Source organism: Salmo salar, chromosome ssa09 (genome assembly GCF_905237065.1).
Source record: "Salmo salar chromosome ssa09, Ssal_v3.1, whole genome shotgun sequence".
Taxonomy (NCBI): domain Eukaryota; kingdom Metazoa; phylum Chordata; class Actinopteri; order Salmoniformes; family Salmonidae; genus Salmo; species Salmo salar.
The window spans coordinates 147,181,684-147,200,746 of NC_059450.1; the positions used below are offsets into that span (position 1 = coordinate 147,181,684).

At 45.1% G+C, this 19,063-nt stretch overlaps 1 protein-coding gene across 2 annotated transcripts; it reads right to left on the reverse strand.

Moving 5' to 3' along the window:
• Positions 1-1,726: 1,726 nt before the first annotated feature.
• Positions 1,727-6,329, reverse strand: LOC106613230 (cysteine and histidine-rich domain-containing protein 1). Of its 2 annotated transcripts, XR_006771223.1 has the most exons (12): positions 6,082-6,329; positions 5,669-5,718; positions 5,259-5,315; positions 4,954-5,117; positions 4,768-4,871; positions 4,624-4,682; positions 4,397-4,464; positions 4,204-4,309; positions 3,998-4,117; positions 3,858-3,920; positions 2,220-3,223; positions 1,727-2,189 (listed from the first exon to the last, which is right to left on the reverse strand). XR_006771223.1 is itself a non-coding variant. In XM_045724784.1 (11 exons), exons 1-11 carry the CDS (start codon positions 6,143-6,145, stop codon positions 3,065-3,067), a joined length of 1,014 nt encoding a protein of 337 aa, XP_045580740.1. In that variant the 5' UTR covers positions 6,146-6,329; the 3' UTR covers positions 1,727-3,064. The 2 variants fall into 2 exon arrangements, 1 of the variants encoding a protein (XP_045580740.1); XM_045724784.1 differs by having other exon boundaries at positions 1,727-3,223.
• Between the last annotated feature and the right edge of the window lie 12,734 nt (positions 6,330-19,063).

The following is a 19,063-nucleotide window of genomic DNA, read 5'->3' on the forward strand; positions in this document are numbered from 1 at the left end:
CTCATTCTACAGGTGACCAGGTACAGTACACTCTCATTCTACAGGTGACCAGGTACAGTACACTCTCATTCTACAGGTGACCAGGTACAGTAAACTCTCATTCTACAGGTGAGACCCAGGTACAGTACACTCTCATTCTACAGGTGACCAGGTACAGTAAACTCTCATTCTACAGGTGACCAGGTACAGTAAACTCTCATTCTACAGGTGACCAGGTACAGTACACTCTCATTCTACAGGTGACCAGGTACAGTAAACTCTCATTCTACAGGTGAGACCCAGGTACAGTACACTCTCATTCTACAGGTGACCAGGTACAGTAAACTCTCATTCTACAGGTGACCAGGTACAGTAAACTCTCATTCTACAGGTGACCAGGTACAGTACACTCTCATTCTACAGGTGACCAGGTACAGTAAACTCTCATTCTACAGGTGACCAGGTACAGTACACTCTCATTCTACAGGTGACCAGGTACAGTACACTCTCATTCTACAGGTGAGACCCAGGTACAGTAAACTCTCATTCTACAGGTGACCAGGTACAGTAAACTCTCATTCTACAGGTGACCAGGTACAGTACACTCTCATTCTACTGGTGACCAGGTACAGTAAACTCTCATTCTACAGGTGAGACCCAGGTACAGTAAACTCTCATTCTACAGGTGACCAGGTACAGTACACTCTCATTCTACTGGTGACCAGGTACAGTACACTCTCATTCTACAGGTGACCAGGTACAGTACACTCTCATTCTACAGGTGACCCACATTCAGTGCTCTATAATATGTTTGATGTTATTGCCTCATATCTTCTCTCTTTTCAGGCATGTGATCTTTACTCCCAGCAGTCATAACAAATTCACTGGTGAGTCCTTCCTGGTATCTATGATGCGCTGTTCGACGTCGAGCATGCAGTCAATCCTAAACAGGCGTGGGAGGAAGTGAGGTAGTTCAGCATCGCTGCGTTTATCGACGCTGCCGCCATGGCGCTCACACCCCCTGCCTAACACAATCACACACACACCACCTGAGAAAGTCACACCAGCCCTGCCTAACACAATCACACACACACCACCTGAGAAAGTCACACCCCCTGCCTAACACAATCACACACACCCCACCTGAGAAAGTCACACCCCCTGCCTAACACAATCACACACACACCACCTGAGAAAGTCACACCCCCTGCCTAACACAATCACACACACACACCAGCCCTGTCTAACACAATCACACACACACCAGTCCTGCCTAACACAATCACACACACACCAGCCCTGTCTAACACAATCACACACACACCAGTCCTGCCTAACACAATCACACACACACCAGCCCTGCCTAACACAATCACACACACACCAGTCCTGCCTAACACAATCACACACACACCAGCCCTGTCTAACACAATCACACACACACCAGTCCTGCCTTACACAATCACACACACACCAGTCCTGCCTAACACAATCACACACACACCAGCCCTGCCTAACACAATCACACACACACCAGCCCTGTCTAACACAATCACACACACACCAGCCCTGTCTAACACAATCACACACACACCAGTCCTGCCTAACACTCCCTGTAGTACCTGAAACCACATCCTCTCCCACCGCTGAATGTACCATGTGCTTTTAGTCAAACATCTTTTAATGAAGTAATGGTTTGTGAGCGTTAACTCTCTGGTATGAAGATAGCCAATACTGGACACTGTAATTACAATGTAGGATCAGAGTTTTATTACGTTTGTGGGAGAGCACATTGTTTTCATACAAAACAAGGCAAATAAAGCTAACTACAGAAAGCAAAGAGAAACTAAATCACAGATCTCAGAAGTGCTGTAAAACAATTCAAACCCAAAACAAAGACTGTTAAAGCAAGAACTTCGTTTGACAGGTTACATTTTCTGGAAGGCAACTGATATCAATAAATGGCACAAATAGTCTCAATTACAATTGACAAAGAACAGGACTGCGTGTGTGGAATAAATGAAAAAGTAAACCACATTTTATTCTGTTCAATTCATTCCAGCCATTACAATGAGCCCGTCCTCTGGTGTGTTCAGAACACTTTACATTCTGATTGGCTGTCCCCAATTGCTCCTTAGCTACAGATCCTGATGAGGGATGCTATGGTGATAGCTGCCTGCATCTCTTATCAAGTGAGGAGGTAGGAAGACCTGATGGTTATTGTGTTTCAGTAGGAAGACCTGATGGTTATTGTGTTTCAGTAGGAAGACCTGACGGTTATTGTGTTTCAGTAGGAAGACCTGACGGTTATTGTGTTTCAGTAGGAAGACCTGACGGTTATTGTGTTTCAGTAGGAAGACCTGACGGTTATTGTGTTTCAGTAGGAAGACCTGACGGTTATTGTGTTTCAGTAGGAAGACCTGACGGTTATTGTGTTTCAGTAGGAAGACCTGACGGTTATTGTGTTTCAGTAGGAAGACCTGACGGTTATTGTGTTTCAGTAGGAAGACCTGACGGTTATTGTGTTTCAGTAGGAAGACCTGACGGTTATTGTGTTTCAGTAGGAAGACCTGACGGTTATTGTGTTTCAGTAGGAAGACCTGATGGTTATTGTGTTTCAGTAGGAAGACCTGACGGTTATTGTGTTTCAGTAGGAAGACCTGACGGTTATTGTGTTTCAGTAGGAAGACCTGATGGTTATTGTGTTTCAGTAGGAAGACCTGACGGTTATTGTGTTTCAGTAGGAAGACCTGACGGTTATTGTGTTTCAGTAGGAAGACCTGATGGTTATTGTGTTTCAGTAGGAAGACCTGATGGTTTCAGTGAAGTTCAGCCTCCGCATTCTGAGTAGAATGTCATTGTCTTGGAACATTTGGTGTCACTAGCAGCCAAATAAATACAGAAAGTCCCGCGTATGTACGGTATATCTACTGCTCTCAGCCTACTGCTCTCAGCCTACTGCTCTCAGCCTACTGCTCTCAGCCTACTGCTCTCAGCCTACTGCTCTCAGCCTACCTTCAACAGGTTAATTAAAACATATGGGTGGAGCATGTACCATGTGATTGATATCATTCTCTGTCTAGTTCTATGCATCCCCCTTTCCCATCCCATTCCCCCCCTCAGTGGGTGTGTCTGTGGGAGAGGGCAGGTCCAGACGGGCCCAGGTGATTGGCTCCTCCTTCCGCATAGAGATCTCCATCTTGGAAGACATCATGTTCACCACGCTGCTACTCACATCGATCACCTAGGAGACATGAGGGAGATGAACTATGACTTCCACAGAGATCCTGTTAAATGACTTAATAAGACAGGACTTAGAGTTCTAATAGTTACTTATGATGACTTCTGCATGTCCATACTGTCACAATGAACAGCTCATTACCACCATCATCATCACTCAGTACCATCATCTTCACTCGTTAACCCCATCATCATCACTCAGTACCACCATCAACTTCACTCATTACCATCATCATCACTCTCATCATCACTCGTTAACCCCATCATCTTCACTCATTACAATCATCACTCGTTACCCTCATCATCACTCATTACCCTCATCTTCACTCATCATCACTCGTTACCCTCATCTTCACTCATTACCATCATCATCACTCTCATCATCACTCGTTAACCCCATCATCTTCACTCATTAATCATCACTCGTTACCCTCATCATCACTCATTACCCTCATCTTCACTCATCATCACTCGTTACCCTCATCTTCACTCATTACCATCATCATCACTCTCATCATCACTCGTTAACCCCATCATCTTCACTCATTACCCCCATCATCATCACTCAGTACCCTCATCATCATCATCACTCGTTACCCTCATCTTCACTCATTACCACCATGATCTTCGTCACTCACCCCCCATAAGTTGATCTTCTGCTCAAACTCCTTCTCTCCCTCAAAGACCACACGTATGGCCACCTAGAACACAGATATACTAATCACTGACACAAAAGGCAAGCATTTTAAAATATCTGTTTCCTGTGTGTGGTGTGTACCGTGGTGCCGTTGGCCTCCGCATAGCTGAGCTCTGGTAGAGAGTTCTTGGCATAGATCGAGATGATGACCTGGCTGCCAGTCTGATGCCAATCAAACCTACACGGTACCACCTTCATCCCCTGGAGGGGGGACAGAGAAATAAAGGGGGGGGTTAGAAGGGGATGTCTGAGTCAGTGCCTGAGCTAAACTCTGAAGGGGTGCTGACCTGGTCTGGTTTCCTCCAGAGGTGACTTCCTGTGGCGCAGCCCTCCTGGGCCAGGAAACAGTTAAAGTCAGACATCTTCCTCCTACAGCAGCTCCAGAACTTCATCCTGACAGACAGGGGACAAGCACAGAACAGATGCCAACAACAGTCATTGATCGCACATCTATCCAGATAAAGTGTTTTTGGGTCTCACCCCTCGTGGAAGTTAGGGACTCCAGGGTGGTGTTTACATTCCTCGTCACTCCCTGGACCAGAGAAAGACTGCAAGGGAGAGAAACCAGGACACACACCATCAACACAATACACTAAATCCAAACAGCTATTCATCTCATCACTCTCTGAACCATGACTGGTACCTTCCTGGTAACTTCTACCACACACTGAGAAATAATGAGAATATGAACTGGACTAGTACTCTACCTTGGAGCAGCCTCCATTCTTACAGGACGTGCCAATCTTCACCTCCTCCCCCTCTTCCTCTAGTGAGAGACAGAGAGCCTGTGAGCCAGCCACCTCTCAGTCCTATCAGAGTCAGGTTAAAGGTCCATTATGACAGCAGCATACCTGTGTTGTGAGGTTGGCTGTTCTCGGCCAGCTGGAGCTTCTCCAGAGCCTGTCTCAGGGAGGAGAACACCTTCTGCTGAAGTCTGACCAGGGGCTCCTCACCACTGAAACACAGACACACACGTACGATCACTAAGGATAAACACAAACTGTGTGTGTGTGAGTCACCTGAGTAAAGTGTGTTACCTGGGTCTGTGTATCAGCTCCAGTGGTTTAGGAGCCTGAATGATATAGGTGTCACCGCGAGGCTTTAGCTCCTCCCCCTTCTCTCTCCTCCCCTCGGAGCTGGTCACCTCCGGCATGATCGGTTCCGCTGGCTTCTCTCTGTTATGGACACCTCTGCTGCAGCCCTGAGGAGAGAAACACACCCTTTAACTTCAGCATATCCACATTTAATACTGAACACTTCTGGAACTTTACAAAGGCTTCTTCTCTTCTATCTCAGAGAGGGAGAGGGAGCAGAAAGAGCCGGGGGGGGGGTGTTAACTCACCTCTATGCTGAGGAAGTCTGAGAAGTCTGTGGTGCGTCTCGTGCAGCAGGACCAGCCCTACAGGACACAGACAGGTCGACCACAATACGGGTTCATTACCCACAGAGTCAATAGTCTATAGAAATCTTTCTCCACCTCGTGTCCTCTACATCTGTACGGCAGCTGCTTTTATCACCTATCTTTGGTGTTCAGGTAAGTGGAGATGAATGAGAGGTGATTAGGAGAGGAAACCTCTGTACATTTACCAGATGCTCTTATCCAGAGCAACTTACAGGAGCAATTAGGGTTAAGTGCCTTGCTCAAGGGCATGTCGGCTCAGGGATTCAAACCAGCAACCTTAACGTTATTGTCCCAACAGTCTTACTCACATACTATGTTTCTTGGTTCTGTCAGGGTAAGGTTGACCCTACCTTAAGAGCATCGTGAAAAACAGGCACACCAGGGTGAAAGGTACAGGCATCTATGGAGGAGAAAATTCATTAATATGATAGAGCAAAACACGGACATAACTATCTAGTTTCATAAAACATATGAAAATGATATATTTCATTGTATCAACACTTTCCTTTTAGATCATAGTAAAAAATGTTGGCGACCCGCCCTGGTTATATATATATATACGTCTCCGCCGTGTTCCGTGCGATACGGTAACGGGAGTGGCGCACAAAAATCCACAAAGGCACAGGTTTGCAGCTGTCACTTGCTAATAATAAAGAACGTGTACAATATCTAGCATTCAACTATTCCTAAACTGAGAATGCCGTGTATAGACATGTATAGGTTGGTATACAGCCAGTTAGATTCATTGTATAGCTACACTTACCACCAGGGTTGTCGTCTGGGTCAAATCGTTTTCCGCAACCTTTGTTGTAGCACATCAACGGCATGATGAACGAACAGAGATAACTCGTCGGGCTATTAAAATATACTATATTCAATTAGGATGTAAAGCAGGCAGATGTTTAATACAATATTTTGATCTATATTATGCAGTTGATCAGCGTGCCTGACCATGTGTTTCCTCCTGTACATTTGCCGCACACAGTTCCGGGAAATGCCGGTGAGGTTCGGGAACTTTCGTTAACCAGCCAGACAGTGTTTGCAGGCACGTACGAAGAGACGAAGCAAGAGATATAACTGCACTCAATCTGTCGAGATCTTTCTTCTCCAGCAGGTGGCGTTTTTTTCGCTCATCAAGCAAGGAGTTTTTGTATGGAGGTCAATGAGTGTCGAATTTGGTTAACAAACAATGTAATGGTTTATTTAATCAATAGATGTTTCATAATGATTAGGATGTTACGAGAGTGAGTGAGTGAGTGAGTGAGTGAGTGAGTGAGTGAGTGAGTGAGTGAGTGAGTGAGTGAGTGAGTGAGTGAGTGAGTGAGTGAGTGAGTGAGTGAGTCAGACAGACAGACAGACAGACAGACAGACAGACAGACAGACAGACAGACAGACAGACAGACAGACAGACAGACAGACAGACAGACAGACAGACAGAGTGTCAGTAGTCAGTACCTTGAAGTCGAGTTTTCCTTGGTAGATGTCGATCCCGTTCATGACAAACACAGCACCCTGCAGTCTGGCCACTCCAGAAAGTCCATGGAGCGTGTCTCAACATACTGATGTCCTTCTCAACTATGTTCCACTCCCTCAGCGACTGCATCTCCCGGAACGGGAACACAAACGGAATGTCCAAATGAACCCAATCCCACCAATCATGCTGTCTGGGAAGGCGGTCTGGGGAGGGGAATCAGGCCGAACCTCGTGCAGGGGGTTGACCCCGCTGTGGAGATTTAGGGTTCAACGTAGACATACTTACGGTACAGATGCTGGCCCGCCTGGGGAACACCCTCATAGATACAGTTCTCTCTCTACATCAACATCCCTGGTCATCTCTAATGCCTCTGATCTGGTGGACTCACTAAACATTATTATTAGTTTGTAAATTAGGTGTGTTGGAGCGTGCCCCTGGCTTTTAAAAAAAACAGAAAATGGTGTTGTCTGCTTTGCTTAATATAAGGATTTTGAAATGATTTATACTTTTACAATTAATACTTAAGTATCAAAAGTAATTGCTAAAATATACTTAAGTATATTTAAAACCAAATACTTTTAGACTTTTACTCAAGTTTCACTTTTACTTGAGTCGTTTTCTATTCAGATATCATTACTACAGTATGACTTTTGTGTAATTTTTCCACTACTGGTTTTGAAAGTATTTTCAAATACAATTTGGTTGACTATTATTTTAGAAATGTTTTTACAAATAACCATTCAAACACTCAAATAAAAGTAATTGTTTTGGGCTGTGTATTTTCAAATACTCAAATGCACAGAAAAAAGTATTTAAACAATATTTGATCAAGTAAGTTGATTGAGAAAGCATTGTCATTTATAGCAAGGTCCTGGGGATTAGTTACAGGGAAGAGGGATGAATGTGGGGATAATTAGACAGCCAGATGGGTAATTCAACCAGGACACCGAGGTTAACACACCTACTCGTACGATAAGGGCTCTTTAGTGACCACAGAGACAGAACACCAGTTTAACAGCCTATCTGAAAGACAGCACCCTACACAGGGCAATGCTCCCAGTCACTTCCCTGGGGTATTGGGATATTTTATTTTACACCTGAGGAAAGAGTGCACCCCCTACTGGTCCTCCAACACCACTTCCAGCAGCATCTGGTCTCCCATCCAAGGACTGACCAGGACCAACGCTGTTTAACTTCAGAGGAAACCAGCGGCGGGAAGCAGGGTGGTATGCTGCTGGCTAAATGATGTGAAACCAGATCTATTCTAGTCTGGTCAGAGAAAGAAAGTTCTGGTTCTTTCCCCTCTTGCACTTCCTCTCCAGTTCCTGGGCCAGCTCAGGTTTCTTTATGCTCTCCAGCATGCAGAGCGCCACCTGCAGGCTGTACAGTTTATCAGAAACAGAAAGCCCTTTATAAACAGACATAATGTCATACCATGGCACCATCTCTAATGTCAACCTATTCCTTAAGTAGTTTGTTTTGCAGTAAGCAGTGAAACACCTTCCGGCACAACGCCTCTCTCCTATTTGACCTAGATAGTTGGTGTGTATGGATTGATATGTAGGCTACGTGTGTGCCTTTTTAAACATGTATGTAGTTCTGTTCTTGAGATGTTCTTGTCTAATGATGTTCTGTATTATGTCATTCTGTATTATGTCATTCTGTATTATGTTTCATGTTTTGTGTGGACCCCAGGAAGTGGGGATGGGGATCCTAATAAAATACCACTAACAGGGAGTGATTGTAGTAAGCAGTGCACTTACAGGGTGTGATTGTAGTAAGCAGTGCACTAACAGGCTGTGATTGTAGTAAGCAGTGCACTAACAGGGTGTGATTGTAGTAAGCAGTGCACTAACAGGGTGTGATTGTAGTAAGCAGTACACTAACAGGGTGTGATTGTAGTAAGCAGTACACTAACAGGGTGTGATTGTAGTAAGCAGTGCACTAACAGGCTGTGATTGTAGTAAGCAGTGCACTAACAGGGAGTGAGTGTAGTAAGCAGTACACTAACAGGGAGTGATTGTAGTAAGCAGTGCACTAACAGGCTGTGATTGTAGTAAGCAGTGCACTAACAGGGAGTGATTGTAGTAAGCAGTACACTAACAGGGTGTGATTGTAGTAAGCAGTACACTAACAGGGAGTGATTGTAGTAAGCAGTGCACTAACAGGGAGTGATTGTAGTAAGCAGTACACTAACAGGGTGTGATTGTAGTAAGCAGTACACTAACAGGGTGTGATTGTAGTAAGCAGTGCACTAACAGGCTGTGATTGTAGTAAGCAGTGCACTAACAGGCTGTGATTGTAGTAAGCAGTGCACTAACAGGGAGTGAGTGTAGTAAGCAGTACACTAACAGGGAGTGATTGTAGTAAGCAGTGCACTAACAGGCTGTGATTGTAGTAAGCAGTGCACTAACAGGGAGTGATTGTAGTAAGCAGTACACTAACAGGGTGTGATTGTAGTAAGCAGTACACTAACAGGGAGTGATTGTAGTAAGCAGTGCACTAACAGGGAGTGATTGTAGTAAGCAGTGCACTAACAGGGAGTGATTGTAGTAAGCAGTGCACTAACAGGGAGTGATTGTAGTAAGCAGTACACTAACAGGGAGTGATTGTAGTAAGCAGTACACTAACAGGGAGTGATTGTAGTCAGCAGTACACTAACAGGGAGTGATTGTAGTAAGCAGTGCACTAACAGGGAGTGATTGTAGTAAGCAGTACACTAACAGGGTGTGATTGTAGTAAGCAGTACACTAACAGGGAGTGATTGTAGTAAGCAGTACACTAACAGGGAGTGATTGTAGTAAGCAGTACACTAACAGGGAGTGATTGTAGTAAGCAGTGCACTAACAGGGAGTGATTGTAGTAAGCAGTACACTAACAGGGAGTGAGTGTAGTAAGCAGTACACTAACAGGGAGTGATTGTAGTCAGCAGTACACTAACAGGGAGTGAGTGTAGTAAGCAGTGCACTAACAGGGAGTGATTGTAGTAAGCAGTACACTAACAGGGAGTGAGTGTAGTAAGCAGTACACTAACAGGGTGTGATTGTAGTAAGCAGTACACTAACAGGGAGTGATTGTAGTAAGCAGTGTACTAACAGGGAGTGATTGTAGTAAGCAGTACACTAACAGGGAGTGATTGTAGTAAGCAGTACACTAACAGGGTGTGATTGTAGTAAGCAGTGCACTAACAGGGAGTGATTGTAGTAAGCAGTAAACTAACAGGGAGTGATTGTAGTAAGCAGTGCACTAACAGGGTGTGATTGTAGTAAGCAGTACACTAACAGGGTGTGATTGTAGTAAGCAGTGCACTAACAGGGAGTGATTGTAGTAAGCAGTGCACTAACAGGCTGTGATTGTAGTAAGCAGTACAGGGTGTGATTGGAGTAAGCAGTGCACTAACAGGGAGTGATTGTAGTAAGCAGTGCACTAACAGGGTGTGATTGTAGTAAGCAGTACACTAACAGGGTGTGATTGTAGTAAGCAGTGCACTAACAGGGAGTGATTGTAGTAAGCAGTGCACTAACAGGCTGTGATTGTAGTAAGCAGTACAGGGTGTGATTGGAGTAAGCAGTACACTAACAGGATGTGGTGTCTTTGGCTATGCCGGATTAAGTGATATGACATGCTAACTTATAAAATGATTTCTCTGTAATTAATATTACCTGATTAAGCTAATCATGTAAATGTAATTAACTAGAAAGTCGGGGCACCACGGAAGAACGTTTATAGAGCCGTTATCTTCCGAATAAACTCTTAAAATACTTTGTAATATTTTACATCGATAGCAGTCAATATTAACCCTTGTCTTATTTTCAGTCTCATAATGAAAGTTGTAAATTCTTGGCTATCTTCACGAACCCTGGCTAACAATTTGAATCAGCAATACAAAATTGGGTTTAATTATTTATTTACTAAATACCTAAACTAATCACACAGAATTACATATACACAGAATACAAATGATGTCATACAGAAAACGTCCTGGTGGACGGAACCTGTATCATGGCTGGTTACACAAAGGAAAGGGGGTTGGGCTTGAATGAAAGAGCGGGAAGATTTAGGAACAAAGAAACAGCAGCTATGCTATCGTAAATACATTATCTTATGCATTCTAAATTACCGCCCATTTGGAAAAGGAAAATGCAATAAATATTTACTCTGAGCTGCGCTTCGGTAGATTGGTCGTAGATGCTGGCCGGGTTGGCCAACAGACCTTCCTGTCCTCGCAAGAATGTCTCTGGTGGTAAATTGGATACGTGGTGGTATCTTCGTCCGTCTGTTAGACTGGATCCGTCGTCCGTCCTTTCCTAGCCCACGTCTACAGCGGCCGCTGATAACTCAACGGCTAGGAAGTATCACTTCTGTAGTGAATAAGCTCAAAGTTCATACCAGTTCATACCATAGCTCACGCCGAGGTTGGCTTAGTTGACATGTGTGTGTGTGTCCTTCTAACGTAGAGGCTGCAGACCTCCCGTACTGGAACAACATGGTTATCTTTTCGTCAAAGGCTTATATAGTGGAGAGGGGGTGGATGTGTTTCATCGTTTATAACCCCTGTCTCTTCACAGGGGTGGGCCACTGATCAAGCAGGGCACTTTCCTTATGAAAACCCAAATCTCTCATTTGGAAGCTAAAATTACATTTAATCTCCTAACAAACAATTTCAATATCAAACATTTCAATTGCATAACAATTCCATGTAACTCTGATAACTAGAGGGTGTATACTTTCCCAGGTACAGTTTATGTCGTCCTGTCATCAGTCATAATGTCTCAGATGACAATCGAACTGACATCCATACTCATTACGTTCCCAAGCATATTTCCAACTGGTTTTATTACCAAAATATGGTTCCTTTTCCCCATTTGTTTGATGTTCCCAGACTCTCTATATTTAACACAGGCTATTCAAGTCCTTCAGTAGGGTCAGAGAGGGGAAGGGAGAAAGGTATTTATGGGGGGGGTCATAAACCTTACCCACAGGCCAACGTCATGACAAGGGTGTGATTGTAGTAAGCAGTACACTAACAGGGTGTGATTGTAGTAAGCAGTACACTAACAGGGTGTGATTGTAGTAAGCAGTACACTAACAGGGAGTGATTGTAGTAAGCAGTGCACTAACAGGGAGTGATTGTAGTAAGCAGTACACTAACAGGGAGTGATTGTAGTAAGCAGTGCACTAACAGGGAGTGAGTGTGAATTTGTGGTAGCCTTCACAGAAGAGCTCCAGCATCTTATCCACTAGGTCCAGCGTATCGCTCTCCTCCAGGTCAGCCATGGTGTAACTCAGGATTACCCAGGGCAGTCAGAGAACTCTGCAAGACAAGAGAGAGGAAAGGGAGGAGAGAGTTGACACACATACTCTCATAGCAAGTGAATGACACACAGGGTCTACCTCCACACTCACATTGGTGAAAACACACCCACCTTGAATATGTAGGGAAGGTCTGGCTGTTGCTCGTCATCCTCCCTTCCTGTGATTGGTCCTCAGGCTCGACGGGGGCGGGGGCTCAGGGGAGTCTGCCTGGATGGGGCTGCTCTCATCCCTGTGTGTGTGTTACCTCTATGTGTGTGTGTGTGTGTGTGTGTGTGTGTGTGTGTGTTACCTCTGTGTGTGTGTGTGTTACCTCTGTGTGTGTGTTACCTCTCTGTGTGTGTTACCTCTATGTGTGTGTTACCTCTGTGTGTGTGTGTGTGTGTGTGTGTGTTACCTCTGTGTGTGTGTTACCTCTCTGTGTGTGTGTGTGTGTGTTACCTCTGTGTGTGTGTGTGTGTGTGTTACCTCTATGTGTGTGTTACCTCTATGTGTGTGTGTGTGTGTGTGTGTTACCTCTCTGTGTGTGTTACCTCTATGTGTGTGTTACCTCTGTGTGTGTGTGTGTGTGTGTGTGTGTGTGTGTGTGTTACCTCTCTGTGTGTGTTACCTCTCTGTGTGTGTGTGTGTGTGTGTTACCTCTCTGTGTGTGTTACCTCTATGTGTGTGTTACCTCTGTGTGTGTGTGTGTGTGTGTGTGTTACCTCTCTCTGTGTGTGTTACCTCTCTGTGTGTGTTACCTCTGTGTGTGTGTGTGTGTGTGTTACCTCTCTGTGTGTGTTACCTCTCTGTGTGTGTTACCTCTCTGTGTGTGTGTGTGTGTGTTACCTCTCTGTGTGTGTGTGTGTGTGTTACCTCTCTGTGTGTGTTACCTCTCTGTGTGTGTTACCTCTGTGTGTTACCTATGTGTGTGTTACCTCTGTGTGTGTGTGTGTGTGTTACCTCTCTGTGTGTGTTACCTCTCTGTGTGTGTTACCTCTCTGTGTGTGTGTTACCTGTCTGTGTGTGTGTGTGTTACCTCTCTGTGTGTGTTACCTCTATGTGTGTGTGTGTGTGTGTGTGTTACCTCTGTGTGTGTGTTACCTCTGTGTGTGTTACCTCTATGTGTGTGTGTGTGTGTGTGTGTGTGTGTGTGTGTGTGTGTGTGTGTGTGTTACCTCTATGTGTGTGATACCTCTCTGTGTGTGTGTGATACCTCTCTGTGTGTGTGTGTGATACCTCTATGTGTGTGTGTGTGATACCTCTATGTGTGTGTTACCTCTATGTGTGTGTGTGTGTTACCTCTATGTGTGTGTGTTACCTCTATGTGTGTGTGTTACCTCTATGTGTGTGTGTGTGTGTGTGTGTGTGTGTGTGTGTGTGTGTGTGTGTGTGTGTTACCTCTATGTGTGTGATACCTCTATGTGTGTGTGTGTGTACCTGTGTGTGTGTGTGATACCTCTATGTGTGTGTGTTACCTCTAGTGTGTGTGTGTGTGTGTGTGTGTGTGTGTGTGTGTGTGTGTGTGTGTGTGTGTGATACCTCTATGTGTGTGTGTTACCTCTATGTGTGTGTGTGTGTGTGTGTGTGTGTGTGTGTGTGTGTGTGTGTGTGTGTGTGTGTGTGATACCTCTATGTGTGTGTGTGTGTGTGTGTTACCTCTGTGTGTGTGTTACCTCTATGTGTGTGTGTTACCTCTATGTGTGTGTGTGTGTGTGTGTGTGTGTGTGTGTGTGTGTGTGTGTGTGTGTTACCTCTATGTGTGTGATACCTCTATGTGTGTGTGTGTGTGTGTGTTACCTCTATGTGTGTGTGTGTGATACCTCTATGTGTGTGTGTGTGATACCTCTATGTGTGTGTTACCTCTATGTGTGTGTGTGTGATACCTCTATGTGTGTGTGTGTGATACCTCTATGTGTGTGTTACCTCTATGTGTGTGTGTTACCTCTATGTGTGTGTGTTACCTCTATGTGTGTGTGTGTGTGTGTGTTACCTCTATGTGTGTGTGTGTGATACCTCTATGTGTGTGTGTGTGATACCTCTATGTGTGTGTGTGTGATACCTCTATGTGTGTGTGTGTGTGTGTGTGTGTGTGTGTGTGTGTGATACCTCTATGTGTGTGTTACCTCTATGTGTGTGTGTTACCTCTATGTGTGTGTGTTACCTCTATGTGTGTGTGTGTGTGTGTGTGTGTGTGTGTGTGTGTGTGTGTGTGTGTGTGTGTGTGTGTGTGTGTGTGTTACCTCTATTGTGTGTGTGTGTGATACCTCTATGTGTGTGTGTGTGTGTGTGTGATACCTCTATGTGTGTGTGTGTGATACCTCTATGTGTGTGTGTGTGATACCTCTATGTGTGTGTTACCTCTATGTGTGTGTGTTACCTCTATGTGTGTGTGTTACCTCTAGTGTGTGTGTGTGTGTGTGTGTGTGTGTGTGTGTGTGTGTGTGTGTGTGTGTGTGTGATACCTCTATGTGTGTGATACCTCTATGTGTGTGATACCCCATGTGTGTGATACCTCTATGTGTGTGATACCTCTATGTGTGTGTGTTACCTCTATGTGTGTGTGTGTGTGTGTGTGTGTGTGTGTGTGTGTGTGATACCTCTATGTGTGTGTGTGTTACCCCTATGTGTGTGTTACCTCTATTGTGTGTGTGTTACCTCTATGTGTGTGTGTGTGTGTGTGTGTGTGTGTGTGTGTGTGTGTGTTACCTCTGTGTGTGTGTTACCTCTATGTGTGTGTGTTACCTCTATGTGTGTGTGTGTGTGTGTGTGTGTGTGTGTTACCTCTATGTGTGTGATACCTCTATGTGTGTGTTACCTCTGTGTGTGTGTGTTACCTCTATGTGTGTGTGTTACCTCTATGTGTGTGTGTGTGTGTGTGTGTGTGTGTTACCCCTATGTGTGTGATACCTCTATGTGTGTGTGTGTTACCTCTATGTGTGTGTTACCTCTATGAAGAAGGCTCCCTCTCAGGGATGCCTGCTGACAGACTGCTGGCGTGTGATCTCAGAGAAGACCGTCTCTGGCGACTCCCTGCGGATCAGCTGGACCGTGGAGGAACAAGAGAACATTACCACAACGTTAGGACAACATCAGGACAACATCAGGACACGAGAATGGAGGGGAGGAGGATTTGTCAAACCTTTAAAAGTAACTTCATAGATTATGCCAACATTGGGACGAGCCAAGCAGGAAGCAACCTGATAGTGTTATTTATTTTTATTTTATTTCACCTTTATTTAACCAGGTAGGCCAGTTGAGAACAAGTTCTCATTTACAACTGTGACCTGGCCAACATAAAGCAAAGCAGTGCGACAGAAACAACAACACAGAGTTACACATGGAATAAACAAGTGTACAGTCAATAACACAATAGGAAAAAAAATAAAGTCTATATACAGTGTGTGTAAATGGCATGAGGAGGTAAGGCAATAAATAGGCCATAGTAACGAAGTAATTACAATTTAGAAAATTAACACTGGAATGATAGATGTGCAGATGATGATGTGCAAGTAGTGATACTGGTGTGCAAAAGAGAAGAAAAGTAAATAAAAACAATATGGGGATGAGGTATGTAGATTGTGTGGGCTATTTACAGATGGACTACGTACAGCTGCAACAATCGGTTAGCTGCTCAGATAGCTGATGTTTAAAGTTAGTGAGGGAAATATAAATCTCCAGCTTCAGCAATTTTTGCAATTCGTTCCAGTCATTGGCAGCAGAGAAATGGAAGGAAAAGCGGCCAAAGGAGGTGTTGGCTTTGGGGATGACCAGTGAGATATACCTGCTGGAGCGCGTGCTATGGGTGGGTGTTGTTATCATGACCAGTGAGCTGAGATAAGGTGGAGCTTTACCTAGCATAGACTTATAGATGACCTGGAGCCAGTGGGTCTAGCGACGAATATGTAGCGAGGGCCAGCCGACTAGAGCATACAGGTCGCAGTGGTGGGCGGTATATGGGGCTTTGGTAACAAAACAGATGGCACTGTGATAGACTGCATCCAGTTTGCTGAGTAGAGTATTGGAAGCTATTTTGTAGATGACATCGCCGAAGTCGAGGATCGGTAGGATAGTCAGTTTTACTAGGGTAAGTTTGGCGGCGTGTTGTGAAATAGAAAGCCGATTCTAGATTTGATTTTGGATTGGAGATGTTTAATATGAGTCTGGAAGGAGAGTTTACAGTCTAGCCAGACACCTAGGTATTTGTAGTTGTCCACATATTCTAGGTCAGAACCGTCCAGCTAGTCGGGCAGGCGGGTGCGGGCAGCGAACGGTTGAAGAGCATACATTTAGTTTTACTAGCGTTTATGAGCAGTTGGAGGACACAGAAGGAGTGTTGTATGGCATTGAAACTTGTTTGGAGGTTAGTTAACACAGTGTCCAAAGAAGGGCCAGATGTATACAGAATGGTGTCGTGTTTGTAGAGGTGGATCAGGGAATCACACACAGCAAGAACGACATCGTTGATGTTTACAGAGAAAAGTGTCGGCTCGAGAATTTAACCCTGTGGTACCCCCATAAAGACTGCCAGAGGTGCGGACAACAGGCCCTCCGATTTGACACACTGAACTCTATCAGAGAAGTAGTTGGTGAACCAGGCGAGGCAGTCATTTGAGAAACCAAGGCTATTGAGTCTGCCAATAACAATACGGTGATTGACAGAGTCAAAAGCCTTGGCCAGGTTGATGAAGACGGCTGCACAGTACTGTCTTTTATCGATGGCGGTTATGATATCATTTAGGACCTTGAGCGTGGCTGAGGTGCACCCGTGACCAGCTCGGAAACTGGATTGCACAGCGGAGAAGGTACGGTGGGATTCGAAATGGTCAGTGATCTGTTTATTAACTTGGCTTTCGAAGACTTTAGAAAGGCAGGGTAGGATGGATATAGGTCTATAACAGTTTGGGTCTAGAGTGTCACCCCCTTTGAAGAGGGGGATGACCGGGGCAGCTTTCCAATCTTTAGGGATCTCGAATGATACGAAAGAGAGGTTGAACAGACTGGTAATAGGGGTTGCAACAATGGCGGCAGATAATTTTAGAAAGAGAGGGTCCAGATTGTCTAGCCCAGCAGATTTGTAGGGGTCCAGGTTTTGCAGCTCTTTCAGAACATCTGCTATCTGGATTTGGGTGAAGGAGAAGCTGGGGAGGCTTGGGCAAGTAGCTGCGAGGGGTGCGGAGCTGTTGGCCGGGGTTGGGGTAGCCAGGAGGAAGCATGGCCAGCCGTAGAGAAATGCTTATTGAAATTCTCAATTATTGTGGATTTATCGGTGGTGACCGTGTTACTTAGCCTCAGTGCAGTGGGCAGCTGGGAGGAGGTGCTCTTGTTCTCCATGGACTTTGCAATGTCCCAAAACTTTTTGGACTTAGAGCTACAGGGTGCAAATTTCTGTTTGAAGTAGCTAGCCTTTGCTTTCCTGACTGACTGCGTGTATTGGTTCCTGACTTCCCTGAACAGTTGCATATCGCAGGGACTATTCGATGCTATTGCAGTCCGCCACAGGATGTTTTTGTGCTGGTCAAGGGCAGTCAGGTCTGGAGTGAACCAAGGCCTAGATCTGTTCTTCGTTCTACTTTTTTTGAAAGGGGCATCCTTATTTAAGATGGTGAGGAAATTACTTTTAAAGAACAACCAGGCATCCTCTACTGACTGGATGAGGTCAATATCCTTCCAGGATACCCGGGCCAGGTCGATTAGAAAGGCTTGCTCGCAGAAGTGTTTTAGGGAGCGTTTGACAGTGATGAGGGGTGGTCGTTTGACCGCGGACCCATTACGGATGCAGGCAATGATCGCTGAAATCCTGATTGAAAACAGCAGAGGTGTATTTGGAGGGCAAGTTGGTCAGGATGATATCTATGAGGGTGCCCATGTTTACGGATTTATGGTTGTACCTGGTGTGTTTCTTGATAATTTGTGTGAGATTGAGGCCATCTAGCTTAGATTGTAGGATGGCCGGGGTGTTAAGCATATCCCAGTTTAGGTCACCTAGCAGAACAAACTCTGAAGATAGATGGAGGGCAATCAATTCACATATGGTGTCCAGGGCACAGCTGGGAGCTGAGGGGGTCTATAACAGGCGGCAACAGCGAGAGACTTATTTCTGGAGAGATTAATTTTTAAAATTAGAAGCTCGAACTGTTTGGGCATAGACCTGGAAAGTATGACAGAACTTTGCAAGCTATCTCTGCAGTAGATTGCAACTCCTCCCCCTTTGGCAGTTCTATCTTGACGGAAAATGTTGTAGTTTGGTATGGAAATCTCAGAATTTTTGGTGGCCTTCCTAAGCCAGGATTCAGACACGGCAAGGACATCATGGTTGGCAGAGTGTGCTAAAGCTGTGAGTAAAACAAACTTAGGGAGTAGGCTTCTGATGTTAACATGCATGAAACCAAGGCTTTTTTGATTACAGAAGTCAACAAATGAGGGTGCCTGGGGACACGCAGGGCCTGGGTTAACCTCCACATCACCAGAGGAACAGAGGAGGAGTAGGATGAGGGTACGGCTAAAGGCTATCAAAACTGGTCGTCTAGTGCGTTGGGGACAGAGAATAAAAGGAGCAGATTTCTGGGAGTGGAACAATAGATTCAGGGCATAATGTACAGACAGGGGTATGGTGGGGTGCGGGTACAGTGGAGGTAAGCCCAGGCACTGAGTTGATAAGAGAGGTTGCATCTCTGGACACGCTGGTTAAACTGGGTGAGGTCACTGCATGTGTGGGAGGTGGGACAAAGGAGGTATCAGAGGCATGTTGAGTGGGACTAGGGGCTCCGCAGTAAACTAGAACAATGCTAACTATCCTAAACAACAGTATACAAGGCACATTGACATTTGAGAGAGACAAAGCGAGGCATAAAGCAATCACAGGTGTTGATTGGGAGAGCTAGCTAAGACAACAACGGGTAAGACAACAGCTAATCAGCTAAGACAACAGGTAAAATGGCGATGAATGGGCAGAGAGGGTCAGTTAACTACACCCAGG